This window comes from Rhamphochromis longiceps, linkage group LG15, assembly GCF_057381845.1.
Source record: "Rhamphochromis longiceps isolate RC_006_pf linkage group LG15, R_longiceps_female_GT1.1, whole genome shotgun sequence".
Taxonomy (NCBI): domain Eukaryota; kingdom Metazoa; phylum Chordata; class Actinopteri; order Cichliformes; family Cichlidae; genus Rhamphochromis; species Rhamphochromis longiceps.
The window spans coordinates 16,988,640-17,005,692 of record NC_140571.1 but is presented as its reverse complement, the minus strand read 5'-3'; the positions used below and the strand labels follow the sequence as shown (position 1 = coordinate 17,005,692).

At 40.8% G+C, this 17,053-nt stretch overlaps 1 protein-coding gene across 1 annotated transcript in view; it reads left to right on the top strand.

Moving 5' to 3' along the window:
* sipa1l1 (signal-induced proliferation-associated 1 like 1) overlaps window positions 1-17,053 on the top strand; it is a 96,822-nt gene that overhangs the window by 61,915 nt on the left and 17,854 nt on the right. Inside the window, exons 4-11 of the mRNA XM_085381456.1 lie at window positions 325-1,850; window positions 2,096-2,318; window positions 2,717-2,847; window positions 5,565-5,753; window positions 6,498-6,672; window positions 7,890-7,993; window positions 8,339-8,496; window positions 15,072-15,651. Coding sequence (XP_085237582.1) covers window positions 453-1,850; window positions 2,096-2,318; window positions 2,717-2,847; window positions 5,565-5,753; window positions 6,498-6,672; window positions 7,890-7,993; window positions 8,339-8,496; window positions 15,072-15,651 — 2,958 coding nt within the window. The 5' untranslated portion in view covers window positions 325-452. The remainder of the gene's footprint in view (window positions 1-324; window positions 1,851-2,095; window positions 2,319-2,716; window positions 2,848-5,564; window positions 5,754-6,497; window positions 6,673-7,889; window positions 7,994-8,338; window positions 8,497-15,071; window positions 15,652-17,053) is intronic.

Below are 17,053 nucleotides of genomic sequence, written 5' to 3'. Positions count from 1 at the left end.
CATTTAGTTCCATTGTATGCACCTTGTATAAAATATAAATTCGATTTTTTGGTGAACTTTCTCTTAATGTCCCAAGTATTGCGATGCAACTATTGATAAGTGTTGAATTTAATATGTATATTGCAATTTTTAATTAAACCTTTTGAAGGCTCAGTGTTTGACCTGTAAAATTCAAACTCAGCTATTTTTCCATTGGTTCTTAAGCTTTAACAACTATGATAACTATACTACTATAGTTATTAAATATTGGTCTACAATAACTATTATATTACTAAAGAAAATATTGAATTTTTCCTGTTTACTTTTCCTTTTCTGTTTCCACAGCACTAAATGTCCCTTAGCCTCTTGAATCACTTCACTCAGTGGCCGTTATGTTGACCCGAATCTAATCTCATTAGCACCCCATCCTTACCTTTCCCTCCCATCTCCCAACACCATTTCCCGACTCCGTCATGACCAGTCTGAAGCGCTCTCAAACAGAGCGCTCAGTTGGGGGCTCGGTGTCGGCTACCGATGAGTTCTACACTCGTCGTCTGCGACTGCCTAATGGAGGGGCACCACCACCTCGCAGTGAGAGCGCCCACATCTCCTCTTCTTCAACCACGGGCACCAACCCTGGTGTCCCAAAGATGGGGGTTCGGGCTCGTGTAGCTGACTGGCCACCAAGAAAAGATGGGGGAGGAGGGGGTGTTTGGCACATCACTGTGGAAACAGACTCACCCAGCTCTACCAACACCACTAGCTCTTCAGGGTCAGGAAGTGGAGATAGAGAAAGACTTGAAAGAGGGGGAGGAGGTGGTGGAGGAGGTAGTGGCGGGAGTGGTGGGAGTGGAGGAGGGGGGGTGTCAGCCGTCACAGCCCATAGCAATCTGTCAGCCAAGCTCGGTCACCTGATAAGCCCACAGGACTCATCCATGCTGCGCAACATCCACAACACACTAAAGAGCAAGATGCAAAGCAAGGGAAAGGACAATCGCTTCCTGTCACCGGATGGCTATCTGGGTTCCCCTCGCAAGGGCATGAGACGCATCCGCCAACGCAGTAACAGTGATATAACTATCAGTGAGCTCGACGGGGATGGAAACGAGGGCTGGTCGTTCTCCGGGTGGACACCCATGCACCGGGAATATGGCAGCACTTCATCTATAGACAAGCATGGTGTGTCAGGAGAGAGCTTCTTTGATATGCTAAAGGGATACCAGTCCGCTGAGGCCCCGGATCAGCGAAGCCCAGCTCCAGAAAGGCTAACAGAACTCCTTACTGTTGCTCCCATAAAACAGGCTGCTCTGGATCTGCCAGATGGACCTTTAGGTCCAGCCAGAGGTAGTCCTGCCAGTCGGCTAAAGGAACGAGAGAAGCATTTGAAGAGAAGGTCAAAGTCAGAAACAGGTGGAGAGTCGATCTTCCGTAAGCTGCGCAGTGTAAAGGTGGAGGGTGACACATCAAGGGCTGGCTCGGATGCTGAAGATGGTGGGAAAGGGGATGAGAGTGGACCACCTCCCAAACCCTGGGCATGCCAAAAGGGATTTGCCCATTTTGATGTTCAGTCTCTACTCTTTGACCTCAATGAGGCGATTCAAAGTCGGCAATCTGGAGCCAAACGCAAAAACACCACTACTGGTGCCTCCGCTGCAGCTGCCGCCTCTGCTTCGGCCTCGTCCTCTCTTTCGTCTAATCAGAGTGGAGTGTATGGGTCACCTTGTGGCTCCCAAGAAGAGCTAAGCAAGGAGGGGACAGGAGGCGGTACCGACCCTGGCGATGATAAGAGCAATGATTTGGTTCTCAGCTGCCCTTGTTTCAGGAATGAGATTGGTGGAGAGGGGGAAAGGAACATTTCTCCTGTTAAACAGGTAGGTCTGCTTGAGTAGTCATTATATTTTCTTAGATATATGCAAATATTGCAATGCATTTTAATATATAAAACGGTTTCTCGGGTTCTGCTGTTTTAATATTGATGCTGCAGTCTGCAGATGTGTATTTTGAAAACGCACTGAAAAGCGCTCAGATTTCTGCATATTTAAGATGTAAAGATAAAAATATGATGATGTGGTTTACAGCTTGCTGGCTTTACCTTTCCTTTTTATTAATCTTCCAGCAGGGAAGCATAGGAAGCGGTGGGAGCTCAAGCAATTCCTCTGGCAGTACAGAAGAAGGCCCTTTGGATGCCACCCTCACTACCCATTTTACCAATGCAGGTGTGGCTGTGTTGGAGGCTTCCAAGGACGGGCCTAGTCAACATGCCGACAGGTCCAAACGATACATTGTGGAACATGTTGACCTTGGTGCCTATTACTACCGAAAGTACTTTTATCTCAGAGGTGAGAAAATTGGATAGTTTGGGCTTTTTTGATTTGTAGTTCTTAAACTTTAGTGGGTGCTTTTCAATTTGTCTTACTGAACGTTTCTAGTCTTAGAGCAAATGCTGTGGACTGTATTGGCAGAAAAAATACAATTTGTAGTGTTTTAGACACTAATTAGACAAGGTGCAGAAGTTGTACTTCATTCTGCATTACACGTGAGAAAACCGGGGAACCAGCAAAGAGTCATTAGTAATGTTGCGAACGTTCTGTAAAGTTTTAATAGTTGATATAACTCAGCTGCAATACACATAGTGGAATAATTGCTCAGGTTTTCTTCCTTTCTGTAGTTTTATCTCTCCTGTCCTCTGTCATCAATTTATGTCTGCATCTGAAATCCCAATACTTTTCACCCTTAGAGCACTGGAATTACCTGGGGGTAGATGAGAATCTGGGCCCTGTGGCGGTGAGTCTGAGAAGGGAGAAGCTGGAGGAACACAAAGACCATGGACAGCAGTACAACTACAGGGTCATTTTCAGAACGAGTGAGGTAACATACATTCTGACAAATAGTGTGCCATCTGTCTGACGTGTTCACGATTTTGTTATATAATTATTATTTTTTAATTATGTTTTCATTCACCAGGGTAAGCTTGTAGCTTTTCTAGCTATTCCCACTGTGAAAGTTCATGTGAATATATCTGTCAGTATTTAGTATGCTCTCCTGAGTGATCTTCCTGAAATGCTTTTATGAGTTCAAACTGTGTAGGAGTTGACATATAAGAACTGCTCCCTGCTTATTGATGAAGCCATTTGGGGGGAGACATTATAAAAGCTTCAGCTCAAGGCTGTCGCATACAGCTCAGGATGCTACCGCTTCCGCTCCTTGATACCACCTTAAATTACTGCCCATTTGATCTTTATAGTTTCCTCCCATTTGTTTAGTCCAAATTCTCAACTTTTTCGTGAATCCCTCTAGCCCTTGTTGCCATCAGTAGACACAGTAGAACCATAGATGCACGTCCTTATTCGCTGAGCTGAACACCCACCCACCATCTTTGTCAGCCTTCATCTTTGAAGGGCTGAGCTGTGCCATTTTGCAGCTCAACGACACTAAAATAGCACCTGGGGTATTTGAGTGAAGAAGGTAAAGCATTGCTTTTCTATTAAAGCGTGCCATGAGTAATAGCCCTTGCAATCTCTTGGGATGACGCACGACCTACTGTGCTATGTTTTCCTCTATTTTTCTTTCCTTCTCTTGCCTCTCAGTCTCTTCTCTAATTGCTATTTTCAGAGCAGGGAGCTTCACAGGTTTAGATATATTTGTGTGCCTGCGTGGGAGTGAGTGGGTTGCACTAATGTTGAAGACAAAAGTCCAGGGACCAAAGAGGACGACTGTCCTTTTAATACTGCCCATGATAAGTTTAAAGTGCTTTTCTTCTTTGGTTTGTTTAGTACTGAGTGCGCTGGCAGCAATTCTGGACTTTCCAAACACCACGTGAAGGCAAAAACACACAAGTGGCATGGGACCACTACTGACTAACAGCTGTTAGTTGATAGTAGATATTCAGATTCTGGACTTTCAACAGTCTTCCTGATTTATTCATGGATGTCCTCGTTGAGCTTTTTTTACCCCGAAGCTTTAGTATTCACACTGAAAGCTACAGCAGCAAAATCTCCACTCTATTTATTTTATTTATTTATTTATTTTATTTTCTCCCTTAGCCAGACACTTTTCTGCATTTTGCTTTCCCTGTACCAACAGAGAGTGGGAAAAAATATCTGTTTTTAGATTTTGTGGAAAAAGATTAATTTCATGTGTGATCCTAAACTGAATTTAATTGCATAGATTAAGGCCTCATCACAGGCTTCCTTCCAGTTTTCCCAAAATAGAGTTACTAGTATTCTACAGAGGGCTGGATAGCTAGTCATGTTGTTGTTTTGTTGCCTGTTACAAAGAACAAACACTCTGCGTGGAGCAGGAAGGAAGAGCCAAGAGAAGAATTATCTAACCAGCAACTAATCTGGACTCGATCTGACGGGTGTGCTATGAAGCAAGTTTATTTGCATTAACAGGCTGGATAAGCAAAAGATTAAAACTATCAGCTTTCTCTTTGAACCTAGGTGTTCTTTATTTAACTCTTCTTCTTCTTCTTTTTTTTTTTTTAATCTCTTGCTTGAGTGCTGCCTGCTTCAAGACGAGCAGGTTATGGAGAGCTATGAAAAACACAAAGCACAGTCTTTTGGCACAGAGATAGAATTGCAGTCAAACAGTGTCTCGATATTACATATTTTCCCGCTATGCATTTAATTTCTAACATAAATGCTGCGCATTAAAGCTTTCACATTTTAACTTGATATATTTAAATATGATACCTAAAGAGGTTAATATGCTCCCATATTGAGGGATAAGTGGAAATCAATTCAGTTTTAGCCAAATCAAAGTGAATTTCATTTCAATCATTGAATATTCTGTGATGAATACCAATAGACCAATCAAATCTCCATTAGCTGTGGAAGCAGTGTAAAACTGCACAAAGCATGAAAATGATTTAATCTGCACCATCAGCAGGAGAAGTGAAAGGGTTGCTAAAACTGTGACCAAATAGTTAAGCTGGATAGTGTTACAGTAAGACCACACCCCTTTGGAGCGGAAGTAGCAAGTTCGATTCCCTTCCAGTATCCAGTAAAGGTCCTGGCTAGGCCCCCCCATGCCAAACACCAAGCCCTGGAATGGTGCGGCTACGCCTGCAGCCTGTTCACAGCTCGGACACGACACATTTCACTGCATGTTGTACTCTATGTGATCATGTATCTGACCAATAAAGCTTGTTTCTTTCTTAAATATTAACAAATGGTTGTGCCATATTGTAGTTTTCTATTTATAGTGCATTGTGCTTTTATGTAATTGAATTTAAAAGCAAGGGTTAGAAATTAGCAACAGCTATAAACTCATGCTTCTGTGAGTTTCGTGCGCCGTATTAGAACCATGTTAAACTCCATTTTTCCTTTTTAAGTAAGTTAAAATAGAAATCTTGATATTTTTGATGGTTTGATTCGATACTGACATTGATCGGCTAGAATAGGCTCCAACAACCGTGAACTGGATAAGTGGAAGAAGATTGATGGATGGAGTATTAGGGTTTTTTTTTTTGTTTTTGTTTTTTGTTGTTGTTGTTGTTGTTCTTTTAAGTGAAAATCATAATGGCTTTGACCCCTGCAATTGTGTTTTTGTTGTTCTTTTCCTGCATTATGGGTGGTCTCCAGCTGAATACTCTGCGCGGTTCCATCCTGGAAGATGCTGTACCTTCGACGTCCAAGCATGGTCTAGGTCGAGGCCTGCCCCTCAAAGAAGTGCTGGAGTACCTCGTGCCTGAGCTCAATGTTCACTGCTTACGCCTGGCACTCAACACACCCAAGGTCACTGAGCAGCTGATGAAGCTGGACGAGCAGGGGGTAAGGAGATGCAGCGAGCACGTCTTGAGGTTTGATTGTGGGTTATGATGGGCCGGATGAATCTGCTTGATTAATTCCTTTGATTGAGCACATTTGATTACTGCTTTCCATTTAGTGAAAAGACAGTGTCATGCAGACATGGCATCCGCTGAATAGAGTGCGATCCTTTCGTGCATGCATTCGATCGGTCTTTGAGCCAAAGAACTTTTGCAGCTGGTAACCTGTACTATTGACTATGCAAAGCAAACAATTGTCATTTGGCATTTCATGAATTTTTTTAGTGTGTGGGTGTTTTTCTGTGAAGGGGATGTATCATTGTTGAACTAAATTCTTTTTATTTATTTTTGCTGTATCTCTTTATTTACTCCCAAAGACCGTTATGTGGAATTTATCTGAAGAAACTGTTTATATGCATGCTGTGTCGATGCATGCACACACAACATAACCCTTAAAAAAAAAATTATATATATATATATATATATATATATATATATATATATATATATATATATATATATACTCAAAAGCTGATGCAGTTATCAGAAGCTGAATCCTCTGAAAATGTCAACATGATTTCTTAGGAAAATGGCACAAAATCACTACAGAACAACCCACGGTTATTCTTAAAATGTCAACATGAGTCCTGCCTCAAATGTCAACATGGTTACTCTGACATGACTTCCACACAGTAATCTCCATTTGTTTCTCCCCTTTTCATTGGAATAATGTTTGTTCTCTCCGCAGCTGAGCTTTCAGCGAAAGGTGGGGGTGATGTACTGCATGGCGGGTCAGAGTAGCGAAGAGGAGATGTACAACAACGAAGCGGCTGGGCCTGCACTAGAGGAGTTCCTCCATCTGCTGGGCGAGAGGGTTCGTCTTAAAGGCTTCACCAAGTATCGAGCTCAGCTGGACACAAAGAGTATGTACATTTGCAAAAAACTGCGAAGTGCCAGTGAGGGTGTGAGGGAACCTTTATATTTGATCTTACGCTGACATTGATCCTGTCTAATCCAGCACAGCAGGTAGTAAATTAGTAAATTGGCACGCACGAAATAGACATTCACATTGATCAAAAAGTGCTGAGTTCAGTTGCCCAGCAAGTATTTGATGGATTGGAGCATGCAGGGGGTCGTCAGAGTCTTTTAGATTATGTGTATACACACATGGGTTCAGTGCCTCAACTTGCATTGCGATAATCACATTAGATCTCATTCACATGTTAAAGGACTGGTACTGCACTAGTACTAAATACATTGTTTCCTTATAAAATGTTTATTACACTTTTTATTAGGATGAAGGTATGTAATGTAAGAAGTGAAATTAATTGTTGAGGTTGTAAGTTATTATAGCATTTAACTTGATTTAATTTCCTTGCCTTTGGCACCTAAATTTCTTGCAGTTTTCAAAACATTTAATTATGAGCAGATGGAATACATGTTTTAAAAATTTCTGATCCTGTTCCCCCCGTTTTCAACTCCAGTCCCATTAAATCCCCCTCACTTCCTTGTCTTCGTTCACCGATTCTTAAGTTTCCTCAGATGTTTCTTCAGACATTTGACAGATGGCCTTTAGTTTCAGATTACTGTATTTTCTTTTGGACACTGATATTGATCCTCTGTGGTTGTGCCCTTCTCCTTTGCCAGACCACCTGTGTTTGTTCCAAACAGAATTGATGTCCACTTTATTTTTGCTACCTCTGTGACATTTCCAAGCCTGTGTATGATATTATGTTATCCATATTATCCCTGCATGAACTAAGCCATTGCCCAATACCCTGTGAGACAAAAACTGCCCCAATCAATTTTTGCAGGATGTGTAGCCTCTAGCAAATTAAATACAGCCATGCAACGCCCTCCTTAATGAATGCGTGTAATTAATTGAGGTAATGTAGCTGTTTAAGTACGGCCTTTAAATACCTTGTGACTGTTTGGCTCTCTAAATGGAAAACATCAACAGCCTAGTGAGGTAGTGCAGTGGCTCCCTGACTGTAAAGAAGTGAGCGTGTTTTAGGGCCGTCTGAACGGCATATAGTAGAGACAAGCATGCGGGAAGAAAGTTTTAGGGTACTTGAACAAACCTGTCATGGTGTATTTTCCTGAAGTATGAGACATTTACGTGCAGTTTTCTCCTTCTCAGCTGACTCAACTGGCACCCACTCGTTGTATACTACTTACAAGGATTATGAGATCATGTTCCACGTATCCACCATGCTGCCATACACACCCAACAATAAGCAACAGGTATGTTAATTTACAGGGCTCAGAGCTTGGATACACTAAAATACCTTTGGATCCACCAGCAAGTTGTGGCTTTTCATTAGAGAAAGTAGTAATCCATGCTATGCACATTTTTAGAGTTAACATGATCCTGTTCTTTGTGTATATAGATGTAGTCAAGGAGGACATGCAGAGGTTTGGTAAGACAGAGGAGGATGCTAGAGGATGGTGTCAGATAGAGGCAGATAATTCACTGTGGCGACCCTTAAAGGCCGAAACAACAGTGGCTCAAGTGTTGTTGTTTTTTCCTCTAGATGTCTACTTAATTATGTTTTAACTTTAGCTTCTCTCTTTGAAAATGTTTTCCAGTTGCTGCGGAAGCGACATATTGGGAACGATATCGTCACGATTGTGTTCCAGGAACCCGGGGCGCTCCCCTTCACTCCTAAAAACATCCGCTCACACTTTCAGCACGTCTTTGTGATTGTGCGAGCGCATAACCCTTGCTCCGAAAACACCTCCTACAGGTGAGATTCAAGAGTACACCAGAATAAACTGCGTGTAAATAAAATGCTGCATACTACTTTTCAACCTGTGCCCCATTTGAAGCCTAAACAGTGCAAAAATAACCGGTTTGATGCTGTAATGTAGACTTGGTCAAGTCAAAGAGAATCAGTCTACTTGAACCTGGAGAGGTTACGTCCAGACTGGCATTATTCAAAGTAATACAGTGTCAAAATGTGATAGTTAAGGAAGGTGAGTTGAAAAACTACACACTGAACTAAAAAATAAGGGCTGTAGAGGTCAGTTGGAACATTCCCTTCTATGTCTTTTCATTACATTAGAGGTTATCTAAGGCCAGTGCTTTACCTGCCTTTTCAAAATGTCTGGAAAAATACTGCATTTGAGGACTTGCATGTGATTTATGATTCACTTTTCATCACAGCAAAAACAATAATGCTCTCATCCTTCTGCTCAGATTGTTGTACGGCTCTCGTTGCCTTTGCAGTTTCATCATGGAGTAGGCCGAGAGTGTTGAGAGCCCTCTCTACGACTCGCGATTTATTTCCCCGCTGTGAGAGGGTGTAATATTAAATACAATGTACAAGTCTGAAATAACTTTTAAGTAATTATTTATATTCTGCCTTTGCAGTCTTTCGTGTTCAGCGCTGTTCAGATTTGAAGGGCATTTCATTTAGCTCATTCCTGGCTCTGTCTTTTTATCTCGTTTTCTGTCATTCTCTCTTATCTTGCTCTCTAGGACTCTGCCTCCCTCTTCCACTAATGGCTGTTTTAATTGCTGTCAGAGCACATTGTGTGAGGACTTAATTGTCCCCCATGGGGCTACTTCACTACTAAACAACAGCACCACACAAACACAAAGCGGCCAATAATGAATTGAATAGAAGAAGAGCAAGTACTATTGACATGTGCCTTATGCGACTCACAAACGCAAGTTAAGTTTTTTGAAGTGTAAAGGAGTTTTCTGCACACCATATAAAGGTGAAACATCAGCTTTCAAAAATAAATTATGATTCATAGTCACCACAGGAAATTGACTGAGTCATAAGATATTAAGCAAAGGTGACCTAAATGCTTTGAAGCTTTGGTTTGTTTTCTTAAGGTTTATGAAGACGGGGGCATACACACTTGGTATTGAACTACTTCACTGTTCTGTTCAATTTGTCATTTTGAAAGTGGGAAAATTCTGGGTTCACCTGGCCTTGCACCTGCTTTCAAGCATTTAGAGATCAAAACATAACTATTCTGCTCGCTCAATGTCTGCTCTTAGTGGAAGTGTAAAAAAACAATTTCTTTTGTTTGATATGAATAGAGCAAAGTACAATAAAATAGTGTGTAACCCCATTTAATGTAAACCAGGATGTGTTTTCTGTTCACTGCTCTAATGCTGCTAGTATCTTGTACAGTTAAATGTAATTGCGTGTTAATACAAAATAGGCTACTCTCAAATAATGATATTTTGATGGCTGCAACCCAAACTGAGTTTGTTATAAGACCTAGTGTATGAGCTAAAGGCATTAGAGTGCTGCCGAAAGCGATACTGTACGCGTAACTGAAAACTGATGGAGGATTTCCTTTAAAGGATTCTACTGGCATTTTCACTGTAATCAAGAAATTAGGTAATTTGAGTTCACTCTGTGAAAAAAAATAATGCAGAAATCTACAGATGTCTTCAAGGCTGAAAGCCTCTGTAAAATACAGCTGCAGAGAAATGATGCGTCCTCACTGGAGAAGTGCGATACTTAAGTGCTCGAGTAACAGTTTATTTTAAAGGTGTGAAAAATGGTCTCTTTCCTACATGGCTTAAGGTCAAGTGGGCACAAGTGTATTTACAGTACAGTGCAAAAATCTTGAATCACCCCTCGTTTTTTTTAATATCTTGCTTCTAAGGAATAAGACTTAAGGCACATAACTGATGGGGCTTGACCAGTATTATGTGTGCACATAACAGAAATCCTGATACTTGTTTTCACACCACAGTTTGAACGTGATCTGACGTTGCGAGTTTGAGCTAAAAACTTCCCGTAGCCACGTATGCTTTGCATTCTGGGATGCGGTAAGTTACTATAGATGTGTAACAGTCAGCATGGATGGGTGACTGCTCGTGTTCTCCAATAGTCCAGAACAAAACACCTTCTTCCTGTATTTACTTTTGTTGCTCCCGCCCCAGACACATCTGTCCAATGAGCGGACTGAATGTTTGTAACGGCGCATTTTGATTCACCCTTTGAAGAAGGCACAGTTTCTCAAGTGCATCATCTTCTCCTGACAGATGTTGCACGCTCACTGAGGCTGTTGACATTCATGCCACAGCTGGAGCCATGAGGCTGGCAGCCATCAGATAGTTTCCTGTTAGATATTGTTTCCTCTCGTCTTTAGGTGGTGGTCCGTAGTTGTGTTATGATCGACACAATAAAATGATTCATTCCACAACTCGCAGCTTTTGTTTTCATCCTCACAGTCGAGCGTAAACTTTGATATGTCACACATGCAGGAGCTGCCTGAATGGCTCTTCGATATGTCTCAGCACTCCATTTGGAAACTACTAGTGTGGTTACTTATTTCCTCTTCAATGGTAAATTCATCTGCACCTTAACAATGTTGTTCTTGCGTCAGCATAATGTTGCCATCCTGGACTGTTGGAAATTGCAGCTGACCAATCACATTGTGATGTAATGGCTTTGGAATGCGAAAAAAAGGTTTTCATAAAACGCATAAAACGGTTAGAATTTCTCAAAAAGGTTTTATCCCCACAAATTTGAATTCTTTTAAACTCTTTGCATGGCTCTTAGCTAAAAAGTCACTACATAAACAAAACCTCAAAACTTTTAGATAACAAAAATAGTCCTTGCTTTGAATATTAGTTGCCTAAAGTAGACAAAAACATAATGTATACCTTCCCCATATCCACACTCTCACAATCTCGCACTCCATCAGGTATTGACATGTTCTTTTTCTTGGCCTGGCTCAGTGGGCAGCAGGTCATAGATACTGGAAGAGCAGAACTGCCCACACATTGGATATTTATAAGACCACAAATCAGTGAAAGCCACAGGAATGTGCTCTTTCATTTCTTTTACCAAACCTCCTGCCATAGAGATCACATAGCAGCCTCACAGTGCAGCAATTCCCCAACACTCCTTTTCCTCTCTGTCTTCCTCACTTGCTTTTCTCGTTCCTTCTCCTTATCCCCCCCCCTCCACATTCATTATTTCTTAATGCTCTTTCAGTCTTTTCCTCTTGCTTTCATACCTCTACCTACCTCTCGCCATCACTTTCCTCTGTCCTGCATGAGTCACAGGTCTTTGGTTGACTGACTCACAGGTGTTTGAGATCAGTACAAGTGCTTTTAGAGCTCCAATATAATGCATTGAGTGATGCTGTAGTGATGGAGAAGAATAAGAATAAAAGGTCACATTTTATTGTAACCATTTGTTCTCCCATCGTATAATCACTTTAGCTACCCCACTCTCAAATACCCGGCATGGTTCATTTGTTATCGACAGAAGCCCTGGCTAATAGAGCTATGCTGCTGCCAGTCTCTCATCAGATTTGATGTTATTATTTTTTTCAGAGTTGGATTATATGCTAGTAACAGTTTTAATAAGGATGCTACAGGGCAAAATACTTTCATGTAATGCCACTTTATATCTTAAACTCTTTACTGCTTCACTTTATGTTTATTTTAATCCTTCAATAGAGAGACATCAGAATTAGGAAGACTTCTAATTTTAACTGGACACAATATTTTTTTTTTTTAAGATGTTATTTTAAAAAGAACTTAAATTAATTAAATTTAAATTAATGGAATTTTATTTCAAATTACATGTAGTTAAATTTACCTACAAATACTTAAAGGTGTACACAGTAGAATGGGAGGTAACAAGTCGTATTATACTTTAAATTAATTTAAGTTGTCTGTAAATAAATGTAAGTATTTACATGTAACTAAGTTTATTTAATAACCTTCGGCATATTGCAGGAAAGGACACATAAATTATTTTGTAGGTAATTTCATGAAAGTCCATAAGTAAGTAACTATGTAATTTCTTGGTAACTTTGTGGCAAAATGAATAGTATTTTCCCAGCTTACATTGCAAGTGCACTGTACTTTTTGGAGTGTGTGCTGTGGACAGTAGTGGCTAAACTTTCCCTAACTTCCAGGTATTTTACAGGGAAAGAGACACTGTGCACTTGTTTGAACAGTTTAAAACAGTGATTTTTAAAGGGTGCTGTCATTATAAGGTCACACAGGTTTGCAGATTTTAATGGCATTTATTTATTTTTAAGTTGGTAAAGGGGATAACATTTCTTATCACATTTATGTTGGTAAAATAAAAATAAAGCTTGAATAATAGAATATCCAACATACTTATTGACATAATGAATATTAAATAAAGATGTGAAAAAAGCAATATTAATCCACTCCATAATACGTGCGCTCCAAAAATTACAACACATTTTCAACATTACCATGAAATTAAACACTACTCAAAAGAAATTATTAACGCAACATTTTATTTGCTTAGAGTATAATTATTTTGCTCATTAACCCCTTTTTCTAATCTGCCTACCTTCAAAGTAGTTGTAGGTAAATATATAAATATTGTAATTTCAAATAAAATAATTTAAATTCCGTTTAATTACAGGGGAATTATGTCTTTAGTCAGAGCCATTTATTCGTTTTTTGTTTTGTTTTGTTTTGTTTTTTTTGTTTGTTTTTGTTTTTTTTAAATAAATGTGGAAAAAAATCCTGTGATCATGTTAAACAAGTCAAGCTGTGAACTAACAGTGTGATGTAATTTTCCCTCCATTGTAAGGGCCATATTGAAAATATACACAGTTAAAAGAGTGAAAACTGCTAAACCGCTAACAGCAGAAGGGTCTTTGATGTTAACACGTTTGCATGCCCTGACACCTACGCATGTACACGCTACCTGCTTTCCTTCTCCTTGTTGATTTCAGCACAAATGGCAGGAAGGAAATGGAGACATTTTTATTTACTCTGGGTTTTTTGTTTTTTGTTTTTATTAATACCTGTATTGAATTAAAAACATGCTCTCTGTTGATGGGCAGGGTGTGGTTGACCTTCAAGTTAGATTAGAGAAGCTGTGACAACGTGGGCATGCTGGGTTGATGCGCTGATGGTGATCTCCTTTTTGGCACAGATGATATGTCTGCTAAAATATGTTGAATTAAGTAGTAACATTTAATTATTTCTAATTCACTCTTTCTCATACGAGGGACTTTTCTCTTCTGCACTTGAGGCAGATAAAGGCCCCGTCCCTATTTGTAGAAAAATGGCACTGGAATTCCTGTGAGTATTCCCAGGATGCACTTGCCAGCCTTGCACAATAATAGCTTGTGTTCATTCTCAAAGGCAATTCTGTCTAGAAAACAATGCTTCTTCTCTTACCTCAGGGCCCACCTTTCCATGTTGCAAACATGGGAGATGAGGTGTCAACGATATGATGGTTAGGTTAATTGAACACCCCATGTCACCCATGAAGATAGGGTGCCTCTGAGGTATGTTTAGAAAGATGTGGGTGGCACAGGTATCGCTAATTAGACAAAGCTATTAATCCTGGTGTCAGCATGTATGTTGACGCATGTCAGCGGGGAAGTGTGTGTGGGATGAGAGCTCCCATTTCTACAGCTACTCTTGTCAGCTGGCAATTATCACCTGTGATTGAGCACATTTGGTTATGAAGAGGTTGAGACGAGGACAGGTGGCCAGCGTGCAGCCACAGAGCTCTGTAGACCGTTTAGAGAACTGTTTCACTCTCAGACATTTTAAAAATTGTTTTTTAAAACTTTCGCCAGTATGCAATAATTTCCTGATGTTTCCCCTGCACAGACTTCTTTTCTTCCTTTCTTAGCCACATATTCCTTTTGTGTCTCACACTGTGTTTTCTGTGGCTTTGGACAGCAGATTTAAAATAGCAGTCTCCCCTCATCCTCCCCATCTTTCCTTGCTTTTCATGGCTGCTCAGCTGAGTTCCTGACATACCAGAGAGAGCAAGTATCCTCAGATGGCCATTCCAGGGACTTAATGAAAGGAGGAAGGAAGGAGGGGGGAGGAGGTGTAGGGAAAAAACGCAATCACACAGCTCCTTGATTGAAATGAGGTTTTATTTACACCTTTCATGCAGGTTAGAGGCATTCAGTATTTCACAGGTGACTCGACAACCCGATAAGAAGTCACAAAATTCTATAAAAACTATAAAAATCATTTTATAATGGCCTATAAGGACACTAAAGTGTATCAATAATAAGAAACTAAACAAAAGGAATAAAGAAATTATACATTTCTGCTTTTATAGCTTTACTCTAAACTTCTCCATTTCAACATCACAACAACAAATGAAAGAGAGATAGCTTTGTTGCAGTTTGTTGCTTTTAAATCTGACTAGTCTAAAATGGCAAAGAGTTCAAGCTTTTCATGGGACATATTGTTTTCATTTAAAGTAAAATAATCTGATGTCTGAATAAAACACAGACTCTAAATTGGCCCAGTTCTTGGCCTGGAGTTTTATTTTTTATTTTTTTTATCTGTTCTTTTCTTCTCCCATTGTTGTAGTGTGGCCGTCACCCGCTCCAAAGACGTACCCTCTTTCGGCCCCCCTATCCCAGAGGGTGTGACGTTCCCCAAGTCATCGGTGTTCCGGGACTTCCTGCTGGCCAAGGTCATCAATGCGGAAAATGCTGCCCACAAATCACACAAGTTCCGAGCCATGGCCACCCGAACGCGGCAGGAGTATCTGCGCGACCTGGCTGAGCGGCACACCACCAACACCCCGATTGACCCCTCTGGGAAGTTCCCTTTCATCTCGCTTGCCCACAAAAAGAAAGAGAAGACCCGGCCATATGAAGGAGCAGAGCTGCGCAGTCTTGGGGCGGTGACTTGGCCAGTCCATGCTGAGGATCATGGGAGTGGAGGAGAAATGGAGGCCCTGCTGGCCATTTCCAACGACTTTTTAATCCTGTTGGACCAGGAGGCCAAGGCTGTGGTGTTTAACTGTGCCACTAAGGATGTGATTGGCTGGACGCTTAGCAGCCCCGCGTCTTTGAAGATTTTCTACGAGCGGGGTGAAAGCGTGTCTCTGAGGAGTATCAGTAATAATACAGAAGACTTCAAAGAGGTGGTCAAACGTCTAGAGGTTAGAACACACACAAAATACAATACACATAAGAATGGTGCTTGTTGGTATAAACAACAGTCGATGGAGGGAGTTGCAGTCTGTGTTCTGGATTTTATTGAAATTAAAAATAACTTATTTTCATGAGTGACCTGGCCAAGAAGGAAGCCGACATCATTATTATTATAAATGATAGCTGAAAATATAATTAGGTTTTCAATCTTCCTCTCAGTGGTAATGAACAAGTATTTGTTTGTTACCCTTTCACAATGAGTCATCCATTAACAATTTTTTCCGTCTTCTGCCCTCTGCTCTCATGCCCAAGAGCTACATATTCTAAATTAAATTAGGTTAATTGGTTTATGCGCCAAGATAAACTGCGATTTGTTTTTCGAACGTCAAGACAAATATTGTTGTGTCCCTTTTGGACACCGCTCATGCTTGCAATGTTAACCACGCTCTTTGTGTTTGTTGGAAGTCCTGAAGATGGCAGAATTATTTATTCATATTAATAGTAGAACTGTACTGAGAAACCCAACCAATGGAAAAAAACGCCGCTGGCTGCCATTGATCAGTTACCTGGCCCACTCACAGTCTCGCTTACTATTCAGTGTCGGCTGTCAGTCTGCCAGAATGACAACATTTCTGCATCCACATGCTGCTGTCTCATTACTGGTCTCTGCTTATTGAGGGAGTTTCAGAAACACCACTGGACAAATACTCCTTAATGGCTCATACACCTACACATACAGTGAAGTGATGCTAGTTCGTCCTTAGCTGTTTCCATGGAAACTGGTCGGAGGAAAAAAAGGTGTTTTCTTATGTAATCATCAATGCTTTAGAATACATTCATTTCCTCAGCCTCTATCTGCCTTAAAACTGTGTGTGTGTGTTTGCATGCGAACATATGTGATGTGTTTCTGTAGCCTGGGTTGAATTTGACATCTTTCATTTGCACACATGCATACAAACATATTTGAACACTTGCACTTCGTTACTTGGCTCGGGACTCAGAAGCTGATCACATGTTGCATTTTATGCATCTGTCTTTAATCTTCAATCGCTTGGACTACCTCAGTGCCAGACCGTGGAAGGGAAGTGGCCTCGGGCCAGCTGCTTTTTGGAGCCAATCTCTTCTACTCTCCCTCTCTTTGTCTCCCTCTCTCTTTCTCCTATCCCCCTATTTTTTCTTCTTCTTGTTTTCTATTTTTCCTTCTCCCCCCCCCTTTTTTTTTTCTTGTGCTCGCTTCCTCTCCCACACACACGTTCAGAAACATCAGAGGGCAAAATAACAATTCCTGTCAGGTGCCAGTCTGCATCATGATTTATTCACACTTTCTTGGGAAGTTTGACTTCTGCAGAGATTTTTGCTAATACGCTGTTCAGATAGAGAACTGAGAGGCACCCTGAAGCCACCAGGCAC